General features: G+C 40.3%; 1 protein-coding gene across 1 annotated transcript in view; it reads right to left on the bottom strand.

Moving 5' to 3' along the window:
- Positions 1–24,491, bottom strand: part of coro1cb (coronin, actin binding protein, 1Cb) — a 145,920-nt gene that overhangs the window by 9,391 nt on the left and 112,038 nt on the right. Inside the window, exons 5-7 of the mRNA XM_060843508.1 lie at positions 18,073–18,254; positions 15,499–15,618; positions 12,966–13,070 (exon numbers count right to left, since the gene is read on the bottom strand). Coding sequence (XP_060699491.1) covers positions 12,966–13,070; positions 15,499–15,618; positions 18,073–18,254 — 407 coding nt within the window. The remainder of the gene's footprint in view (positions 1–12,965; positions 13,071–15,498; positions 15,619–18,072; positions 18,255–24,491) is intronic.

Raw genomic sequence — 24,491 nt, 5'->3', positions numbered from 1 at the left:
AATACCATACAGCAAAGTAAATATTATATAGTTGAGGAAAAGGAAAATTCTCTTGAAAAGATACCTCTGCATTGATAACTGTCCATGCAACGTCTAGATCTTTTCTTCTAAGGTCTTTGTTTTCTTGCTGGCATCACTCCATTTAAATTCAGGGCTGAAAAAGAATTGCCACTTTTCTACATGTTTCTGATTTTTAAGCCATAGCTTTTGGATAAAGTGCACCATCTCAGTTGGAGAAGCAAAATAACCAATCAATATTTATCAACTTTCAGTCAGCCCTGTAGCACATTGAATAATCCAAATTCCTAAGCAACTTGACTGCTCTGAAACACAACAGCGACAGCTTGTTCAGGACACAAATTTAGCCCCATTCAAACGCAGAAAGAAAAGGACTACTAAAATTAAACTTGCTCGCCTGGAATGGTGTATCTTTTAAAAGAAGAGATCAACTGGTGCAAAACAAAAACAAAGGATTTTGAAATGAGTTTAACAATGAGCCATATATTGGACTTTGGAGAAAAACTGCAGTTCCTACATCAGAGATGAAATAGAAGCCTGTATATGAAATTGGTTAGGAAACAAAAAAAAGAGCAAAGAACAGTTTTTCAGACTGTCCAAATATCATAGTGACAACTCCAAGGGGTCAGTATCAGTATAGACTCTCATTCACAGACACATTTGCAAATAGCACAAAACACAAAGATAATAAACAGTGAGGAGGGCAATACCAAAGACATTGGAAAAACAAACAGAAACATGGCAGGTTGAACTTAACATTCAGCAGATCCCATAATTTCCAAAAGGAAATTGGATGATGAAAGGAAGCTCCGGGAGGCTACAGAGAAAAGGCAGAAGTAAGGGACTAACTAGTTAGCACAAGCACAATGAGCCAGTGGTCTCCTCCTGTATTGTGTTAATCTAGAATTTGGCGTTTTGCTGAAAAGCAGCATGACCTTCTAAAATTAGCCTTCAGTTATGGGGTCTGCTGGAACTTCATTCACCAGCAATGCCGGCTTGCATTTTTACTTTGTGACTTATCCAATGCTATATTCAGTGTTCCTTGATGCAGCTATTAGGTACAGAATCTTAAAGACTAAACCAGTGGAAACCCTACCTCCAGGTAGAATTCAAATTTTCTTTGAGATTACAGGCTTAATTTTTCAATTGAAAACCTTCCTCCAGGAATTACATTTTATTGGTGTTGAGACTATGGTCTGCCAAATCTTGCTGAATAAACGTGACTTGGATAAATACAGATGGGGAACAATGTCCAAAATTACTAAGAGGGGTCAATAGACACTATTATTAGAACATGGACTAAGTATTGGAAGAATATTTTCATAGCGTTGCTTTAGAATCTAGGATGGTTTGCCACAGTGACCACAGAGGCAGAAACCAGATCAGGAACTGGATGCGTATTTTTGATAGAAGTGGATTCAATAGTAGTTTTCGAAAGGTACAGGAAATCTAACTGCCTCTCTTGTATGATGTAATTCCTGCAGACAAATACCAAAAGATGAACACAAAATACATGGAAGTATTGGGTGAATTCATGCCTGTAATCCCCAAAACATTCTTGAAAATTCAATCATGAGGGCAATAAATCAGAGAAAAGTCACTTCCGTAAATGGACAATTTGAATGGGGATCTACCTCAATAAGCACATGTAATCTGTGGAGAGGTCAGTGTAGAATTCCAGAAGGACATAGGCAAGTGGTGGCAGATGAGAGATGATGCATTTTGGTAGGAAGAAAGATAATGTCAAATGAAGGACATAAATCTAAGAGGGGACAAGGTGTGGTGCAGGATCAGAGAGTCCAGGATCTATATGTGCACAGAACATGAAATTGGCAGGACAAATCGAGAGAGCTGTAAGTATATATTGTCCTCAGCTTTAACTACAGGTCAATACAACCAACTTCTGGCCTTACTTCTAATGAACAACAGACATGACTGTCAGCAGTAAACTCATAGCATTCAAGAATTGCTGGAAAAACTCAGCAGGTCTGGCAACATCTGTATAGAGAAAGCAGAGGTAACAATTCAGGACCCTACTTCAGAACCAACTGTAGCTGGAAAAAAGTTGGTATATATGCTGAAGATGGGGTGGGGTGAGGGAGGTATGAATAAATGATAAGTGGAGAAGAAGGAGTCCAGAGACACACAGTGAGAGAGAACAACAGTTCAGAGACAAAGCAATGGGTAAAGGTCAACCTGGTAAAATCAATAACTGCATCCCAACATCTCCATCTCAGGTTGCTGCATTGCTCCAGAAAAGCTTAGCGTAAGCTGGAAGATTGGTATTCCATTTTCCATTGGGGTCCCTGCAGCCTTTGGGGCTCAGTACTGAGTTCAATAATTTTAAGGCCTGAACACTTTCTCTCTGATCGCTACCCTATCCCCACAACCAGCGGGTACATGTGGGGAATGGGGGTGGGTGCACACATGCTCAGGTGTGCATGCATGTCTGATCGTGAGAGTGTACAAGTGTGAAGAGTGTTTATTGAAGGATCTAAACAAAATGACGATAGTTTAAACTTGAGGCAATGGTGGACTGACAACCAACGTGACAATTGATTCATATAATAGTCGGTCTGGCTTCCTTCCAGACCATAACAATTCTGTGATTAACAGGGACACAGTATAAGAGCAAAGAGCTGATGCTGAACTTGCAGAAGACATCTGCTCAATTCAACTGGAATACTGTGTACAGTTCTGCATGGTACATTACAGGAAGGATGTGAATGCATTAGTGTGTGTAGCAGTGGTCGACAAGGATGGTTCCAAGGATGAGGAACTTCACTTGAGGACAGATTGAAGAAGTTGGGGCTGTTCTCCCTGGAGAGAAGTTTACAACTGAAGACATAGGTGAATTTCAACTTTGTTTGAGATTCAAAATATTTCCTGTCAGCACAGATACAGAAGGGCATTGTTGCTTTCACCTAATAAAATAACCTAGAGATGAGGTAAACACATCTGTGGGCAGCACGGTGGCACAGTGGTTAGCACTGCTGTCTCACAGCGCCTGAGACCCGGGTTCAATTCCCTACTCAGGTGACTGACTGTGTGGAGTTTGCACGTTCTCCCCGTGTCTGCGTGGGTTTCCCCCGGGTGCTCCAGTTTCCTCCCACAGTCCAAAGATGTGCGGGCCAGGTGAATTGGCCATGCTAAATTGCCCATAGTGTTAGGTAAGGGGTAAATGTAGGGGTATGGGTGGGTTGCGCTTCGGCGGGTCGGTGTGGACTTGTTGGGCCGAAGGGCCTGTTTCCACACTAAGTATTCTAATCTAATCACATTATGCCTTGATGCATGCACAGAAGCAGCAAATGGCGTAACAGCACTACCCAGTGGAGCAAGCCTGCACTGCAGCATAATTAAAATATTCTGGAGTGGCAGGTTAACTGGTACAATTTTCCCATCAGAAGTTCTTGATATTATGTCCATGCAAAACATTGGTAGGTCTCTCTCTCCTCTTGGATATTGGCTTTTGATTTTTGAAGTTCAGAGGTACTTCAATAGGATGAAGGAGAAGTAAAAGTGAAGAGATTTTAAATACCACATTTTTAACAGGAAACCATTCCTATGTCAAGTGGTAAATGGAACTATGGCAAGAAAGGGAAAAAGCAATATTCACCAACTTGAAGCTCCTGATGGTCAGTAAACGCAATCACAGTAAATGCAACCAGTTAAAGACCACAATAAAATGGATAGAATGACATACCTCCTCTACACTATAGGCAAACACCGCAAAAATGCATCACAAAATTAAATGTTTTTAATGTATTGCTTCCATTTCATCAGATAATGATCAATCAAGGACAGGTAGCATGGCTTTGGCAAGTGGAGATCATGTTTCATAAATTTAATTGAATTTTGAGGTGACGGGATGTGTAGATGAGGATAATGCGGTAGATGTAGCCTACACAGACTTCAGCAAAACTTCTGACAAGGTCTTGCATGGGAGACCAGTCAAGTAAATGCCAATGCAATCTAACACAATTTGGCAAATTGGATTCAAAATTGGCTTAGTGGAGGAGGCAGAGCATGAGGGCGATGAATGGATATTTTGTGAATGGAAATTTGTGTTCAGTGTTGGGTATCTTGCAATTTGGTACTACATAAATGATCTAGACTTGAACGTAGAAGGCATGATCAGTAAATTTGCAGATGGCACAAAAATTGACTGTGGTAAACAGCAAAGAGGAAAACCTTGAACTACAAAATGGCAGGCAGTCTAGTCGGATTTCCTGAGCAGTGGCAAATGGAATTTAATCCTAAAAAGTAAAAAATGATAGACAATGGGAGGATTAACAAAGCAAGAGAGGACCCGATGAATGGTAGGACCCTAGGAAGTACAGAAGATCTCAAGGACCTTGGAGTATGTCCATAGGTCCTTGAAGGCAACAGAACCGACAGATAAGGCAATTAAGGTAGCATATGGGATACTTACCTGTATTAGTCAAGGCAGTGAATACAAGAGCAGGGAAGAGATGATAAAGCTGGACAAACCATTGGTTAGGCCACAGCTTGAGTACTTCACGCAGTTCTGGTCACTGTACTCTCAAAGACATGATTGCACTAGGGAGGGCACAGAGGAGATTCACAAGGATACTGTCTGGGCTAGAATGCTTCAGCTATGAAGAGAAATTAGATAGACTGGGAGAGAAAGACAGTTAATGTCAAATCCAATGACTTTTCTGTTCAGCAGTCATTTTGGCTTCAAATATTAACTGTTTCTCTCCCATAGATTCTGCTGAACGTGAATTTCTTCATCATTCTCTGTTTTTGTTTCAGATTTCCAGCATCTGCAGTTTCTCGCTTTTATGATTAGGCTGGGGTTGCTTTCCAGAGATCAGAGAAGGCTGGAAGGGGATCTGATTGAGGCGTATAAAATTGAGAATCGTAATTAAAATAGACACAAAGAAGCCTTTCCCTTTAATACACAGGTGAAACAAAATTTAAGGGGCAGGAGACTTGAGGGAATTAGGGGAAAATATTTTCTACCGGATGGTCGGGGTAACTGGAACAAAAACAGAAATTGCTGGTGAAACTCAATAGGTCTGACAGCACCTTGGGTAGAAAGCAGAGATAATGTTTCAGTCCAGTAAGTTATCAGAACAGTTTGACTTCTTTCTCCCCACTGCCACACCTGCTGAGTCTCGCCAGCAATTTCTGTTGTTTCAAATCTCTAGCATCCACTGTTCTTAGTTTTATTTTATTGCAGGCGTAATTGGAACAGTGCGTGTCGTGGGAACCATCACAATATTTAGATAGCATTCAGTTAAACTCTTGAAATACCAATAGCATACAAGACAAGAGAAAAGAAAATATGACAGGAGTAGATTGGTGGCTGATGATCAGCAGGGATATAAAGGCCCGCAGTGCCCCTTTCATGCTGTAAAACTCTATGACAATGTCTAAATAGAGCTCTAATAGCATCACTGGAGAAATGGCTAAGGGAACACTGGAAGCTTTCATGTAACCTAGCTCGTGAGTCAGATCTCTGGCAAATAGGATCTTGAACAAATTAATTGCTTTAACTAAACAAATGAATTCTTTAGAATGACTCATACAGCTCGGGATATCTTCCCAGTTTCTTGTACACTGTCACATTAAAAATTATACCATTTTGATGAACTGATATTAATAAAAAGGATGCACCACAATAGAAAAAATTAGACCCTGATAGCTTTTTGGTCAACTTTCCACCTTTTTACTAGGGATTTCTACAAAATAAAGCATTTTTCCCTCTTCTTCCAAAAGTATTGATTCAATTACGATATTCAGCTCCACAAGCAACACTTTGTTAATACTCTACCCAGATGGCTGTTACTCAGGTAAATCACTAGTAGTGACTGGACCAATTGTTTACTGCAGATAGTGCAGTCAGGCCAGATTCCTCCCTCACCTGAAACACACACCTTGCAGAAGCAATGACAGAAAGACAAAGCCAAATTAATCAGATCTAAGGTCTATAGTTCTATCACACCCAGTCATGAATGGTGGTAAAGAGAAATACTCACTAAAGGAGGTAGTCCCAAAAACAATCCCATCTGCAGTAACTGTGGAATCTAGCACATCAGTGCAAAAGATAATGCTGCAGCATTCACCACATTCTTCAGCTAGGAATGCCAAATGAATGATGGTCTTAGCCATGTCCAGACCTCCCCAACATCACAGATGCCAGTCTTCAGCCAACTCAATTCACTCCAAGCAATACCAAGAAACAGTTGGAAGCACTGAATATTGCAAAGGCTACGGGGTCTAACAAATACTACTGAAGACCTGTGTTCCACAACACTGCTGCACTCTTGGCCAAACTGTCCCAGAACAGCCACATCAGTAACATCTACCCAACCATTGCCCAGGTATATCCAGTACACACAAAGTGACAAAACATGAAGGGCTTTTGCCCGAAATGTCGATTTTTCCTGCTCCTTGGATGCTGCCTGAACTGCTGTGCTTTTCCAGTACCACTCTAATCACCACATGGTGACAAAAGCCAACGGCCATCCAATTACCGTCCCAGTTTACTCCTAAATAAAAGTGGTGGAAGGTATTATCAACAATCCAATCAGCAGCATCTACTTAGCAATAGCCGACTCAGTTTGGGTTTCGCCAAAGCCACTCAGTTCCTGACCTCCTGACAGCTTTGGTCCAAACATGGAAGAGGAAACGGAATTCCAGTCGGGAGACAAACGTGACAGCCCTTGACACCAAGGTCACATTTGAGAGTGTGGCATCAAAAAGCTCTCGCAAAACAAGTCAATGGTAATCAGGGCAAACCCTCGGCTGGTTGGAGTGATAACTCATACAAAGGAAGACAGTCATCTCAGCTCCAGGATGCAGGAACGCTTCAGTGTGATTTGGACAAGTTGAGTAAGTGGATAAATTTATGGCAGATAAAGTATAATGTCAACGAATGACAGGTTATTCATTTTGATAGCAATAATAGGAAGGCAGATTATCTGACTGGTAACAGATTGGGAAAGGGGGAGGAGCAAGAAGTGCCCTTGTGCACCAGTGCTGCAAGGAAGCAGCCTGTTACAGCAGCAGTAAGAAATAATCTAACTACTGCCCTCTGACATTCAATGTTATCACCATTACTGAATCCTGCATTATCATGCTGAGGATTACCACTGACCAGAAACTAAAACCGGACTATCTATAAGAGTACTGTGGTTCCAAGAACAGGTTAGAGGTTAAGAATCTTGACGCAAGTAACTCACCTCCCAAACTCCCAAAGCCCATCCACCATTGACAGGACACAAGTCAGGAATCTAATGGAGTACTCCCCACTTGCCTGGCTGAGTAGAGTTCCACGAACATTCAAGAAGCTGGACATCATCCAGAATAAAGCAACCTGTTTGACTGGGACTACAAACCTCCAACACTGACACTCAGTAGCAGCAGGGTGCACTATCAACAAGATGCATGGCAGAAATTCATCACGGATCTTAATATAGCACTTTCCAAACCCACAGCCACTACCATCCAAAAGGATGAGGGTAGCAGATTCATGGGAATACCATCCCTGCAAGCTCCACTCTAAGTCACTCAACAGTCAGACTTGGAAATATACTGCAGCTCCTTCAGAGTCGTGCTGGGTCAAAATCTTGGAACTCCCTCACTAACAGCATGGCAGGTCTACCTACAGCAAATGGGCTGGAGTGATTCAAAAAGGCTGCTCAACACCACATCCTGAAGTGCAACTAGTGTTGGCCTAACCAGTGATGCCCCCATGAGTGAATTAAAACAAACATTTAAAAGCAGAGGGCTTGGCTATTTTCCCCTCCTTTAATCCAGAGACACTGAAGCTAATTGTAGGGTACCTATCAGAGAAGTTCAATTTGGTAAAAATCAGAATACAACTTTACTGAAGCAAGGCTTGTTTTTCTCCCACAGGGATGACTTAGTCATTAGAAACACAGTCACTTACCTTAGCCATGTTTTTAAAATTCAAGTGTTATTGGTGCAAGTTTAGCCACCATTGAGACAACAGACCTTCTCCAGCTCAGGCAGCTTTAAGATAAACTTTAGAGTCAGTTTGGACGATGAGGCAAAATACTTCATGTAGGGGATCATAAATGTAGTATTCTAAGAGACTGACAGCTCTAAATAAGTGCTGTATTTACACTCAAATTTCATTAAATCTTAGAACTAAAAATTTTGAGCAATGCAAGAAATCATTTTAATACCTTTCAATGGTAAAAATTTAATTCACTGATCCCTTAGTCATTGTTTTTATTAGAAGGATAGAGCTAAGTTCAGTTCATAGTCACTTCCCACAGTCCAGCGTCATTCAGTTCCCTCACAGCACCTTTCACAGCAGTTTCCATAAGACACAGGAGTGGAAGTAAGGCCATTTGGCCCATCGAGTCCACTCCGCCATTTAATCATGGCTAATGGGCATTTCAACTCCACTTACCAGCGTTCTCCCCGTAGCGCAAATGATTCAATAGACCATTTCACAGATGACTCAATAACTGACCATTATTGAACTCACTTCAGGATTTTGTCTTCGACACATTTGCGGGGCATTACTGAGATACAAGGTTCAATGTTTATCAAATCGATAATGTACCTGTGCATGCCATTGTTTTGGCTGTTATGTAAGAGGGAGGCAGGAAATTATTTTAGTACTTAGTGCAGTGCCAGACACTTCACAGAATGCATTAATATCCACAACACCAAATCCCAGCTCTCCCGTTCTGTTGATTGGCTATGCTTCAAAGATCAGCTCACAGTCTATTTTTAAGTCCTGAAGTTCCAAGAAATTGAAACTAAGACAATTCAGTTCTTGGTAAACCAGTCACAACTATTTTATTAGGGCATGCTGGTAACTGTGTGAGCAAAAGTCAAAGTATGGCTTTCATTTTTGATTATTCATGCGCTAAAGTATTGAACTTCAGGCAATGATAGAGCACTCAAACAGCAGAGGTGTGATGCCAGCTGGAACTGAAATAATCTGCACACAATGTAATATTTAATGGGTCTCACTGCTCATTGACTGAAACTAGTTAGTGGGGAAACAGCATACACCTCAATGCCAGAAGGAAGTGGCTGAGCAAATTAAAAGTTTCAATTCCAATACTATTTGTAAATCAGGATGTGATCTGCAAAGCAAAATCAAGCTTTTGTTTTAATACATGGATCCATGTTTTTGATACATAGAAGCAGGGTTGCTGATGGATCACCCTCTTACACTGGTTTAAGTTTGGCAGAGGCTGATAAACTGTTGCTCTTTTCTTTAATTCCTATGATCAAGGAGCAGGAGCTCCGATAGATCATTTGACCCCTCAGGTCTGCTCTGCTGTCTAATAAAATCATTGCTGATCAATTTTCAGTTTGAATCCTACATTCCCCTCTGCCCCTGATAACCTTTACTGTTTTTATCTGACAAGCTGCACGTTAAAAACATTCAATGATCTTGCTTTCACAGCCTTCTGAGGCAAATAGCCACGAATCTCTTAGGAAAAAAGTCACTAAATTCTTCTCATTTTAGTTTTAAAATGGTGATACCTATTTTTAAACAGTGCCCTAATTCTGGAGTCACTCACTCTTCCAAATTCCAGTGAAAACAAGTCGAGTTTGTCCAATCCTCCTTCATTAGACAACCTACTCATGCCAGATATCAGTAAACCTCCTCTGAACTTCCTCCATTGCATTGACATCTTCCTTAAATAAGATCAGGAATGCAGACAGTATTCCAGATGTGGTCTCATCAGTGTTCCATTTAACTGAAGCGGAAAATCCAACCTTCCTCGTAATAAAGGATAACATTCCATTAGCCTCCATAATTATTTGCTGTAACTATATATACACTGTACCTCCTTAATCTGACACCATGATCCTGCAACTTCTGTGAGCAAGCACAGTTATACTGTTCCAAACCTTGCTGTACTAACAGGTAAAGAGATCACCTATACTCCATAAAATAGTTGCTTTTCACCTTATTTTATGCTGCACAGTCAATTTAAACATGTTATAAATTTTCCTTGCTGACCCTCACAGTTGATCTCCTGTGATCTGGCAAATTCTATAGCCTGATAAAAGATCAGTTCCAAAACTGCAGGTGTATGGTAGCACAATGTTTACTAATGCTTTGTGACTTATGCACTAGAACACATACTTCTTTCATACCTCAGAATTTTGCAGTTATTCTCCATTTAAGTAATGCCCTGCTTCCTGCCAATGTGAACAACTTGACATTTTTACATATTATACTCCATCTTCCAGATTTTTACCTACTCACTCCACCTATCTATATAGAAAAAAAAACAAAATACAAACAGAAAGGAGGAATGGGCCATTTAACCTATCAAGGCTGCTCTGCAATTCAGCATGATTTTGACTGATCCTCTGCCTCAACACCATACTCACGTTCTGCTCCCATACCTCTCGACACCTTCAGTGTCAAGAAATCTATTTCTTTCTAAATATATTCAGTGACGAGTTTTCTGAGAGTTCTAAATAGCCTCTCGACATTGAAAATATGACCCTTGCTCCCTTTCTCATCAATCCCAACTGCCAGGTAAAGATCTTCCCTGCACCCTCTCTTGTTCAGCCATGTCAGAATTGTACACGTTTCAATGAGATCCTTTCTCATTGTTCTAAACTCCTGAGAATACCAGATCTGAAAGCCGTTTATATCAAACATAATACTGATTTTAGAGTAGTAGAGTTCATTAGCTTTTCTCATTTCTACCATATACAACTGATACAGTAAAAACGAGAGAGAGTGTTACTCCAGGATAGAGGGTGCTACATGGACAACATAAACTACACACTCGTACACGCATAAAGTGCATAAGTAGTGCAAATCACGCAAGTTATAGTGTAATAGAAAAACGATACATAAGAGATTTTTTTCTAGCAGCAATTCAAAGTCATGCAAAGAATTTCAGATGGGAAAGAGTCCGATCATACTGTGGTAAGGAGCCTGATGGCTTTGGAGAAGAAACTGTTGCACAGTCTGGCCATGAATGATCGAATACAGTAGCACCTCGACATACGAACGACCCTGTTCATGAACAAATCAGTTTACGAATAGGACTATACGTAAAATTTTGCTTCAACATACGTACAAAGTTCAAGGTACAAACGAAGGTACAAACGCAAAAAGGCCAGTGTGCGACCACGTGATTTAATTGTCCTGCTTTGCTACGTGCTTGCTGAACGAAAAAGCTCTCGGGACCCCGCGTGATCTCATTCAGTTCGTCTTTGGCCTGTGCGCTGTGAACATCCATCCAAGCAATCTTACACTATCCGAACAATGGGAAAAATTGATTCAGTTCATGAACTTTTCGGTTCACAAACTGGGTCCCGGAACGGATTAAGTTTGTAAGTTGAGGCGCTACCGTACTCCGGTATCTTCTGCCAGATGGCAGGAAGGAAAAGAGTTTGAGTGAGGGATGTGTGGGGTCTTCCACACTGCTCTTAGCCATTTGGATACAGCGTGTGGTGTAAATGTCTGTAATGGAAGGAAGAGAGACCCCGATGACCTTCACAGCTGTCTTCACTATCTGTTATAGGGTCTTATGATCCAAGGCAGTGCAATTCCCAAACCAGGCAGTGATGCAGCAGTTCAGGGTACTCTCAATGAACCCTCCGTAGATTGTGGTGGGGATGGAGTGTGTGCACGCGCGTGTGCGCCTGCGTAAGGTGGGCTTTCCTCAGCCTGCGCAGGAAGTACAGACACTGCTGGACTTTCTTGGCTATGGAGCTGGTGTTGAGGGTCCAGGTGAGATTCTCTGCTAGGTGTACGCCAAGAAATTTGGTGCTCTTCACAACCTCCATGGAGGAGCCGATGTCCAGCAGAGGGTGGTCGCTCTGCACCCTTCTAAAGTCAATAAACATCTCTTTCGTCTTATCCACTCCTTAGGTATTCTTCACAACACATTTTCTATATGCATCTTTGTGCCTTCTACAAATTTAGCTACCCTTGTTAAAAATACCCTTATCTAAGCCATTGATGTGAATTGCAAAAAACTGAGGTCCCAGTACCGATCAGTGTAACATTTTTCTTCATGTCAATCTGAAAAATGACTTATCTGACCCATGTATGGGTGCTGTTCTCTGTCAATCTTCTACACTAATATGTTACCATGACAACGAGCTCCTATTCTGCACAATAACCTTACGTAGCAATTAGTCACATGCCTTCTGGAAGTACAGTACATCAACAGGATCCCCATTATCCATATGGCTTGTCAATTCAAGGAACTCCAATAAATTAATTAAGCGTGATTCACCTTTTAAAAAACAATGCTGACTCTTCCTGATTATTGGATTTTTTTCCCAGGTACCCAGTTATAAGCGCTTTAATGATTGATTCAAAAATGTTCCCCATGACCAATCTCAAGCTAATTCACCACAAAAATTCTGTTGTCTGCCTCCCCCTTTCTTAAATTGGAGGAATTTTTTTTAATGTTTACTGTAAGGAAAATAAGAAAAGTCTTTAACACATTGAACAAAAACAAAGAATTTACATACTTGCAACAGACCTCTTGACTGAAATGGCCCACTGTCCCATTTGGGAAAAGTGGACCACCAACAATTCTCTCAAATAACATTGACTTAGTACCCTCTTCTCTCCTTTCATTTCCACTTCCAGTCTGGGTGCAGCATCTCTATATCAAGCAAGACAATTCCAATACAATATTTTGACATTAAGTACCATATCTACGAAATTTAGCATTTTCTAAAAGTTAAAATATGCTTCATGGATTTTCTTGATGGTCTTAGTAGGAAAATGGATATAGTGTCAGAGTCCTTTCTAGGTTCAGGTGAGCCTCTGTTTAAAATGATAGTTCTGTGATTCACCATCCTTCAAAGCTTTGGGAGAATCCTTATGATTCAAAAGGAGAAAATATAATATTAAATGAATTAACACAGATGCTCTTAAATACCACATTTGGATGCTCCATACGAAGATATCAACTAATAAATTGCTCAGCCCTTACCTTTCCACACAAGTATACAATATTTGTGTCTGCATCATAGAAAGGTAAAAGCACGCCATTGCTGGTATCCATTTCATGAAGAGCTATGGGCTCGTCCATGTTTTCCTAAAAAGAGAATCCAGAATCAGTAACAGCAATGCTAAATTTTTAAAAATATACTACAAATTGCTACTCCCTTCCTTCCATTAACTGCAGTTCTCTTGCTGCCAGAGATTTTCCTGATATGATGTATCATAATTGGACAGACTCACAAAAACCGCCTCATTGGGCTATAACGCGGAGCTAAGCACAAGCTCTATGGCTTCAGTTGGGTTAATTGCTGGGTTTAGGAAGTTATCAATTATTCTGATGTCCAGCTGTGGAGAAACAGATCATATAGCAACAACAAGAATAAAGGAACATGAGTGGGCCACTTAGCCCCACAAACTTGCTCTCTCATTCAACTAAATTCTGACTGATTTGGAGCTTAATCCATTGCCCTCCAGATTCCAAACCCCTCAATCTTACAAAAATCTGAGTTTTAAAAGTTTCAATCAACCCCACACCTTGACAATCTTTGCTTTATTTTGAATGGAGTGTGTGTGTGTTTTTGGGGGGGGGGGGGGGGGGGGGGAGAGAGAGGTGTCTGAATTCCTAAAACCTCCTTTGCACAAAGAATTGCTCCCTAACATTACCCATGAAAGCTACGCCTCTTTATGATCCTTAAATCTCTGAACAAAAGCGATGAATGCCACTCAATTGTGCTTTTGGTAGTCACAACAACAGACATTATAACAGCCAGTATTTAAGCTAGAAGCAATACGTGCCATGTGAAAGATGATACTTGAGAGTATTGCATAACTCTTTTGATATTCAAATACTGTAGCAAATCAAAAGCTCCGACAATATGGCTAAAAGGCGCACGAGTGCCACATGGTGGTTAACAACAGTACTGCAAAAACAGGATGAAAATACAGAAAGAACCGATACATAAGAGTAACAACACTATTTATACACAATTGCCTGTAAGGACTCACTGCTCTTTGTGCTGCACTATGGGATCATTCATATCCACAATAAAGGCACATAATCTCTGTTCACCATCACTTTTTGGTTACATCAGTTTTCATACAAAACGGTCAACTGGGAATAGGGGCTTCTCTTCCCAGTTAAGTAACAATAAATTGGTCTCACATTCAGTTGCTAATATCAGTTCAAAGATATCACTCTGGTATATTGATACCACTCAAAATGATTCAGATGAGAAGTGATTCAATTTGACAACTTCAGTTAGAGTCACTTTTTACTAAATCTATTTTAAATTCAATACCTTAAAATGAACCAAACCATATTTTTCAATGTAATAGCAAGCTCTGTGAACAACAAGCATATCTCACACTATTCAAGGCTGCAGTTCTATTATTCTGCCACTGGAGGTTCCAAGATAACGGTCTGAGTTGAAGGATGTCACTGTGACAAAATGGGTGGGCACGCTGACATTAACTCCAAGCAAGTATGTAAAGGTCTAGTCATCTGATTTGAGATTAGACTGCACGTCCTGTTAAAGGGGTTTCATCTTTGAGGAAGGACATTTTCAGCAATTATTTCCCATTTGCCAAGCAATGCAACAGGACAAACGGCTGGATACACCCAGAGTCTGGGACAGGATATGCAAACATTGTTGGTCATCATGGTCTGTTATTGAGGGGAGGGTCCAATCAGTGGCATAAAGCAACAACTGAAATACATTGAAGAGGAAGTGAAATTCGTCCCCAAAATGCCTGGAAAAATTCAAAGAAGAATGAACAGTAACAGCAATTGAACAGGCACCTTGGCAATCCAAGAATGCTGACATATGGCACCTTTCTAAACTAAAAACCTTTCGCCTCGACAGTATTCTTCTATTCCCTCCCTTTACATGCATCGGTCATGGTGCCTCTTAAATGTTGCTATCATACCCACTAGAACCACTTCCTGTGGCAGCGTACTCCTGCAGAAAAATCTGGCCTCATCTCCTTTAAATCCACATCCCCTTCTACCTTAAATCATGTCCACTAGCAACTGACGTTTCTACCCCGGGAAAAAAAGAATGGATAGTTGGAGTCTATCTTAACAGTACCATAAATTGAATGCACAGATTTTCTATTGAGGTGCTCTTCAGTGCTTGATGCTGATAGGTTCAGTAGTTCAAGTTAGCGCTGCATAGGTTGTGTGCGCATGTGTATGCCTGTATTTTTTTGGCAGTTGTTGGGGGAGGGGGGTGGTGTTGATGACGCTGAAGCAGGTCCAGCAGGAGAGGTCTAAGGATTGGGAAGTTGAAAAAATGTTTCAAACATGCCAGAAAAAAAAAGGAACACTCAGCTAACTAACAGCTACAGAAAAAAAGTAACTGCCTGCTCAAAAATCTTCCAGCTTTGCCCATAATCTGTGGAAATGCATGAGCTGTATCAGAATGTAACCACTAAATAGATCAGAAAAATATTTACTGAGAACATATAGATGTCTTTCTTCTCCCCATTCCTCAACCTAAACGGTGCTTAATGCCAAAACTCACCGGGTTCCACAGGGCAAGCTGCCGTTCACTCATGCGGCTGAAGCCAGTGGTGAAGACGTTGCCATTTGCCAAGAACACTGCTCTCATGGGCCTTGCTCCCTCGTGAGCTTTATCCTTTTCCTGGGAGGAAGAATATTTTAAAATGATTTTTCACTTCAATTGAAAACAGCCACACATGAATTACAAGTCAGTTGGTAATCTCCAATTTTCATTTCAGTACAATCAACAGGAATGATTTCTCTTATGGCTACACATCTCATCATTCCTTATCAATTGTACATTTGTGTCAGTCAGCATATGCAGTGGCTGCAGAGAGAGCATTTACTCCTTCTCCATATTACAGTTTCTTCTATATTTTGATGTCACATGAGTTTACATTTACCTAAGCCTCCTACAAGGATGTTCACAGGTAAAGGGGACAGCTGGGAAATGGGAAGTCTTCAGAAATTAGATAACAAGAATCCAGAGAAAGTATATTCCTGCCAGGATGAAAAGAAAGGCTGGTAGGTATAGGGAATGCTGGATGACTAAAGAAATTGAGGGCTTGTTTAAGAAAAAGAAGGAAGCATATGTCAGGTATAGACAGGATAGATCGAGTGAATCCTTGGAAGAGTATAAAGAAAGTAGGAAGTATACATAAGAGGGAAATCAGGAGGGCAAATAAAGAGGGGACATGAGATAGCTTTGGCAAATAGAATTAAAGGAGAATCCAAAGGGTTTTACAAATACATTAAGGACAAAACGACAGGACAGGAATGACAGAAGGGTGGTAAGAACAAGCCAGAAAACTATAGACCAGTGAGCCTGACCTCGGTGGTGGGCAAGTTGTTGGAGGGAATCCTGAGGGACAGGATGTACATGTATTTGGAAAGGCAAGGACTGATTAGGGATAGTCAACATGGTGTTGTGCATGGGAAATCATGTCTCACAAACTTGATTGAGTTTTTTGAGGGAGTAACAAAGAGGATCGATGAGGGCAGAGCAGTAGATGTGATCTATATGGACTTCAGGAAGGCGTTCGACAAGGTTCCCCATGGGAGACTGATTAGCAAAGTTAGATCTCACAGAATACAGGGAGAACTAACCATTTGGATATAGAGCTGGCTCAAAGGTAGAAAACAGAGGGTGGTGGTGGAGGGTTGTTTTTCAGACTGAAGGCTTGGTGACCAGTGGAATGCCACAAGGATCGGTGCTGAGTCCTCTACTTTTTGTCATTTACATAAATGATTTGGATGAGAGCACAAGAGGTACAGTTAGTAAGTTTGCAGATGACACCAAAATTGGAGGTATAGTGGACAGTGAAGAGGGTTACCTCAGATTACAAGAGGATCTGGACCAGGTGGGCCAATGGGCTGAGAAGTGGCGTATGGAGTTTAATTCAGATAAATGCGAGGTGCTGCATTTTGGGAAAGCAAATCTTCGCAGGACTTATACACTTAATGGTAAGGTCCTAGAGAGTGTTGCTGAACAAAGAGACCTTGGAGTGCAGGTTCATAGCTCCTCGAAAGTGGAGTCGCAGGTAGATAGGATAGTGAAAGCGGTGTTTGGTATGCTTTCCGTTATTGGTCAGAGTATTGAGTACAGGAGTTGGAAGGTCATGTTGCGGCTGTACAAGACATTGGTTAGGCCACTGTTAGAATTTTGCGTGCAATTCTGGTTTCCTTCATATCGGAAAGATGTTGTGAAACTTGAAAGGGTTCACAAAAGATTTACAAGGATGTTGCCAGGGATGGAGGATTTGAGCTATAGGAAGAGGCTGAACAGGCTAGGGCTGTTTTCCCTGGAGCGTCAGAGGCTGAGGGGTGACCTTATAGAGGTTTACAAAATTATGAGGGGCATGGATAGGGTAAATAGGCAAAGTCTTTTCCCTGGGGTTGGGGAGTCCAGAACTAGAGGGCATAGTTTTAGGGTGAGAGGGGAAAAGATATAAAAGAGACCTACGGGGCAACTTTTTTACCCAGAGGGTGATACGTGTATGGCATGAGTTGCCAGAGGAAGTGGTTCAACATTTAAGAGGCATTTGGATGGGTATATGAATAGGAAGGGTTTGGACGGATATGGGCTGGGTGCTAGCAGGTGGAACTAGATCGGGTTGGGATATCTGATGGATATGGATGGGTTGGACCAAAGGGTCTGTTTCCATGCTGTACATCTCTAGGACTCTATAACTGAAGCAATGGTTTGCAGTTCACATATTACAAAATACTGTCAGCCCTTGGCTCATCTCTTTGAATGACTTTCTTACATTAAGGACTTGGAACTCTTCAAGCCCATGAGTAACACATCATTCTTGGAAAGGATACAAGAGAAAAATTCTGATTGACAACTAACCATTCTCTTCAGTCAAATCTCCAAAATCTCTCACCCGATTACCTTGATTTTTAGTCACTTGATAGCACACAATTTTGGTATTTCTGATAAAAATCAGACATGCTGTTGAGGCCTTTTAGTTGATAATTACCTTGATAAGTTCATGGCAAAATGCTTTGACAGTACTAGTTTTCAGCAATACCTTGATTTTGATTGAAAACTGTCCCCTATGCAGTGGCCCTGGAGATCTTCTGATACACTTACAGCAATAATTTCCTCTTTGCGTGGATCAATCACTCTCAGTTTCTTGTCCTTGCAGGTCGTGCACAGGAGGCTGCCATTACGGTTCCAAGATGTGCTAAAGATCATATCTGGGTGCATGTCATCAAGTGTTATCATGGCCTCAGCTGTTCCCACATTCCAGATGATGATTGCATTGTCACAACCTTAACAGGAAAGAAAACATATCCAATGTGCTAAAAAGATGTGAATGGATATAGTGCCCTTCATTATTGTGCAACATCAAAATTAATCACTGAACTCAGCTGCTCAAGTAGTTACAAGGAGGGATCAATGAGAGTCAGAAAATCCCTGCAATCCAGTTTCAAAACCAAAATAACTCTCAGAGAAGTAACTAAGCACTTAGTTTATAAATACAAATCTGTATTTTAATGGCATATTTATTTCAAATTTAATTAACTAAACACTTACTGATCTAGAAATGGAATATATGTTTCATTTTTGCACTGTTTGATAAAATCTCAGTCAGAGGTTTTATAAATGAATTAGTCAACCTTGACATTCAATCCCCATTTTAATTTCATATATTCTGTACTGATATTTAATTTTACATCATTTAGAAAGGAACAGGAAACTTAGAACAAGTTTCCCAGTTTGTTATTTAAGTGTAGGACATTATTTAACATGGAGGCTGGGGAGTTAGTAACTCAAAATTGAGGTCATAATGAGAATATAATTATAGGATAATCAGTTTATACAGGCACTTCTAAGTGAAAATATGGATACAATAATTTATATCACAAAGACAACTAAAGAATTGCAACAAAACATGACTTCAAGGGGACAGAAAGAGGTTTACAGAAACAATCTTTAAAGTTATGTTGATAACCTCACAAAAGCAAATTTCCTATCCAAAGGACAAGGGATTTGTAACAACATGAGCATGATGTGCAAGAAAGATGCAAATGAAAACTTTGATGATCCTTTCCAAATACAAAAAGGAGGGAAGCATTAACCATAATAACTCTATCACACAAAGACTACCTGCTCTCCTTGTGTAGGAGTAATACAAGTAGTCCTGATCGAAGATCAATTAGGAGCTAATTGCAATCGTGCACGGTCATTCATCTGTTTGCATCAAAAACCCAGCTTCCTCTCAAATCGATGCTCCAAGTACATTGGTCAGTTGTTGTGAAGATCACATTTTTATTTTTGTATCAATGGATTAAAATGGGGAAAGGATACTGCTTTAAAGCCAAGAACCTGTGTCCCCACCAATGTATTTTTCTCTACCCAATTAGTCAATGATATTTTTGTTTATCTGGGTCTGTCTGCATGTGAATGTAGACGTTTAGCAAAGGGTAGAGGTTATGTTCCAAAGGTATATGTTGATAATTCCTTTTTGTGCTTGCACATGGTTAGAACTGATTTATTTGGAATAAATAGTAGTTTCTTGTTAAGTACATAAATTGAGTCAATGTCTTCTGCTAATCAGAGCCGAGACAGAAAAATTGGAGTCCAAGTAATTTGATTAAATCTACAATTTGAGAGACCATCCTGGGAGTGGTGGGGCTCAAGCATCAGTATGCTTTTCCAAGTCGATCACAACATTGCCTAGATGTGATTTATTGCTGCTTCATTTCATTGAACTAAAATGGGGCACTTCCAAACATAACAAATGATGTAGACTGGGCAATGGTGTAGTTAGCCAAGGTTATATTCATCCAGTGCACTGTTCTTAATATATCATGTTAAAATTCTGTCAGAGTCATTTCATTGTTACTGGTACAAGTTTGTTTCCCATAAGAAATATCTTAGGCCAAGTGTTTGAGCTAACTAAGTGCTTTTGTGGACTAGAACCTTATGAGCAATAGTAACGTCTGTAGTTAGTTTTTCCATTTCAATTTGAGACAACACTAAAGTAGCATGGCATTTAGAAAATAAATTCTCATTTTTGAAATACTAGAGATGAAAGATTTATCAGCCTAAAGTTTACCGTAAGGAAAATACTACAATTTTGCTTTTAGGGACAGAATGATTAAGCATTTGGCAAAGAGAGACTCAATATCAATTTATAATAGGCAAGTCTTGTCTAATGAACCATGATGATGTTTTAGAAAGGTATCAAACATGAACAAGGAAGTGTCAAAGAGATTATTTAATTAGAGTCTAGAGATATTCAATAAGGTTCCACATTTAAAAATGTACATTGAATTGCAGGCAACCTGTTGGCTAAAATTTGTTAGGACAAGCAGAGTAGGGACAGCTGTTATGTACTCTCACTGGCAGGATGGAATGGTAGGGTCTCAGTGTTTCACTATTTATAAATAACTTGAACAAAGAAATGAAGGCCTGTGTATATCTAGTTTTCTAATGCTACTAAGTTGGGTGGAAGGGTAATAGAGGGAACAGGAAGTTGCATAAATGAATTGAGTAATGCGGTAGATTCTGGAAATGCAATGTTGGAAAGTGTGATGTCACTAACTTTGGGGTCTAGAAAAGATAAAACAATTCCCACAAGAAGGTAGCACTTATTTATTAACAGAGATATTTGTGCCCAAGTACAGAAACACTAAGAGCCAATTACAGGCATAAGTCAAATTTTTAAAAGGCTAATGCAATTTTATTCAAAATCTGGAACACAAGTTCAAAATCTGCAGAGGTTAAGCCACATCTGGAATACTGCATTTAATTCTGATGAATGTGATGTTGGTCTTGAGAGGACGCAACACAAGCTGATCCATCACAATGCCAGCATGATATTTTTGATTAGAGAATTTGATAGGCAATTACTAACATGTCGGCCCAGACCAGGTAAGGACAGCAAATTTCCTTCCCGAAAAGGGCAGTGAACCCGAATTTCAAACAATTGACAATGGTTTCATCGCCATCATTAGATGTTTAATTCCAGATTTTTGTTAAATTCAAATCCCACAATGACAGGTTTGGAACCCGGTTCCCAGAACAGTATCTAGGTACCTGGATTACTTATCAAGCAATAGTATCACAAGGGCATCGCCTCCCCCAAGAACCTCTCAGAACCACTTACTTGCAGAAGGGTAGTGGATAAGATTTTTCGTTAAAATAGATTATGAAGAATTACTAAAATGAGACAGAGCTGATCTGTAGCTTTACGTCATTTATGATTTAAGCGAATGTTGGAACAAGCTCAAGGAGTTGAATGGCTACTCTTGCTCCCGTGTACCGATAAATGATGGAGTAATAACTATTATCAACTGAAATCTGCTGTTTCTGTTCTCATTTTTGTTTAATTTGATCACCTAATAAACCCAGCATGTTTTTTATGACTCAAGATTATATGGTGTGTCGATGTTATTTGTCAGTTGGAAAGACCAGAATTATGAGGTAGTTAAACAGCAGCATAAAGGATTTATTGTTCAATCTGGGAACACTATAGTAAGAGATACTTGGTGCATGAGGTCATGCTATGGTTCAGAGGCTGTGGAGGTTGCTAACAGGAATGACCATTTGCAGTGGTTACAAGAAAAGTAATAGTAGAAAGCCTGATGGCTCTTCATGTAGCACAAACAGACAAAGGTGAAGAGACAGGCTGGTATAAATGGAAATACACAATTCTGCAAACTCCAAACACCAGGAAATATCAAATATCTACAGTATTCAAAATTCTTGGGTTAATATCTTGTTACTTCCAAGAGAAGGGGCGGGCAAGGGAAGGGAAGGGGCGGGCACGGGGGAAGGGCAGGAGCAGGGGAAGGGCAGGAGCGGGGGGAGCGAGGGGGTGAAGGAAGGGTGGGGGGGGGGGAGGAGGGAGGGAGATGGAGGGAGAAAGGGCGGGGGAATTGGGGGAGGGAAAGGGGGGTAGAAGGGCGGGGGAAAGAAGGAACGAAGGAAGGGAACTGGGGAATGTTGATCCAGTGAGAGAAAGGAAGGCAGGAATCATTTCATACAGAGCATCAGCACTGTAATTGCCGAGCTGGGCTTCACGGGATGTGGTTTGGGCTCTGTATATTCGTTATATAAAAAAAAAGGTTCTTCAAATCATTGCCCAAGTTTGAAGCAGTGGAACAATTATTTCAGAAGCACAACACTTTGCCTTGGTGGATCAATGCATTGCATTGTGTTGTACAGAGCCACAGAAATCAGGAAGGTTTCAGTTTTGACCTCTGATACATCACAACTTGGTACTCAACCAAGTAGGAAATGAAGATGTTAAAACTCTCTTATCCCGCTATTCAGAAGTTGCGCAAGAAAGATAACGATACAGAGGGGAGGCAATGGCCCAGTGGCATTATCGCGAGATTAACCACCCAGAAACTAATGTTCAAATCCTGCCACAGCACAGGCTACAACTTGAATTCAACAGAAAACCTAAAATTAAGAATCTATCAATCACCATGAAATTGCCTATTGCCTATTGTCAGAAAACCCATTGGGCTCACTAAAATCCTTCAGAGAAAGAAATTTGCTATTCTCACCTGGTCTGGCTTACATGACTCCAGACTCTCAGCAATGTGGGTGACCCTCAACTGTCCTCTAAAATGGCCTACTCAGCCAATCAGTTCACAGGCAGCTCGGAATGGGCAATAAATGCTGGCCAGCCAGCAATGCTCATGGCCCACAAGTGAATAAATAAAAATGTTCATACTTAATGTACATCTGTCAGAGTCAGGTAACTGCAGGGGGATAAAAGCTTAACTAGTTTAAAACAGGTCATGACAGGTCCATCACTACAGAATGAGAAAAGATACCCAAAACTCACATCACAGAAGCACATGCAAGATAGTCTCTCAACCACAGCAGCTCTCAAAGATACTGAGCACAAGACAAAAAGTCCAGGCACAAGAAGTTTATTACTTTAGTTTTGCATCCGTTCCACCAAGGCCCCAAGGTTTAGAAACCTCTGGGTTTGAGGTTTAGATAGGGGGAGAAGTGGGTGTCAGCGACGGCAAGAAGGGTCTTGTCACAATCATAAAATGTAGATGAGCAGTTTTTCAACTTTCATCATCAGGTTCTAATGCCTGGGACTTTCCATGGTCTGAGATGGTTTCAAAAAGCAAGGAAATCTAAAAATGATCATAGTGATCACCTGACTGCAGGTCAAGCTAAGCTGCATAAAACCACAAAGTTCAATTTATGAAGTTTTTAAAAGTGGTCTGTGATTAACAGTTTGAAAACAAGAGACTTTGATTCTGGAATTTACAACCCCACTGTATATCAAGCAGCTTGTGTTTTGGCAAAGAAGGGAGATGGATTTGTAACTGGAATGGGAAATATTTCTCTCTCCCTCTGTCTCTGTTTTTTCTCAGTCTCTCAAAAGACAAAAGATGATAGAACAAAATGGAACAAACAGCCAATTACCAACTCAAATATATCTGCAATTTTACATGGCAGGAATAGATCCAGTTGAGTGCATTTAATCAACAGTGGTCTCAGGTTTGAATCTAATACTTCAAGAACACCCAAGAACTTTAAACTGACTACTTTTTATTCTTTACTTTTCTACTAAACACTAGCCCCTCTTATTCTCTATAATAATGTGAGATTGATGTTGCATCTTTTTTTTTTCAAGGGTGAGCAAATAAATTCTTTCGAATGCTCAGGAAAACCTTGAAATTAGCTCTTTAATTGCTCCTGAATTAGTTAATTTTTTTTTTGGTAGGTATTGGTGTGCACTAACAATATTAAATCTTTGAGGCAGCCTACCAAGGCAGTTGAAAAGAGTAATGCTGAGTCAATCCTGCTCACCTGGTTGTAACAAAGGACCTTTGGTTCACTGAAGATAGGGAAGTTAGTTAGTTCACATCACTGGCCATTCTTTTGTTGAACTGACTACAGATCCACGATTCAAAAATCATCATCTGTTGAAGCTAGAGCCAACATACCTTACTCAAAAATCAAACTTAAAATCCTGAAATTTCATGACAAAGACCATCACTGTGCCAAATCTGATAATTCAGCAACACTGGGTGTTGCAGAATTACTTCTAAATAAACCTGTTGGACAATAACCTGGTGTTAGGTGATTTTTAAAAAAAAAACGTTGTCCACTCCAGTCCAACACCTGCACCTCCACATTACATAATCCAGTCAGACACAAGTTAGCCTTTTGGAAGATTGGTGTATGGTTAGAGATCTTGTCTTGATTACTTGTATGTTACATGGTACTTGACTGTTTTTATTCTACAACTATTGAACAGTGGTTCAATTCAGGTGCTTAATACAATTACCTTATAATGTAGGTAGTAGAGTTAAACATGTAGGTAAGAAAATGTTACACCTCACCAAATTTTCCATTTCATACTAAGTTAAAATAAGGAAACAGGATAAAAGCAAAAATTTCTCAGTGTCATGTACATTAGAGATGTCCTGCCAAGCTGTCAATCTGTGAAAAAAACCTCAAAGGGAGAAACTTAACTGTACAGAACAGGTAAAAACTCAACATTGTATAGGAAAAGAAGGAAA

The sequence above is a fragment of the Hemiscyllium ocellatum genome, chromosome 24, assembly GCF_020745735.1.
Source record: "Hemiscyllium ocellatum isolate sHemOce1 chromosome 24, sHemOce1.pat.X.cur, whole genome shotgun sequence".
In the NCBI taxonomy this organism is placed as follows: Eukaryota; Metazoa; Chordata; class Chondrichthyes; order Orectolobiformes; family Hemiscylliidae; genus Hemiscyllium; species Hemiscyllium ocellatum.
Note: the sequence above shows the minus strand (reverse complement) of the source record. Positions and strands in the feature narration are given on the sequence as shown.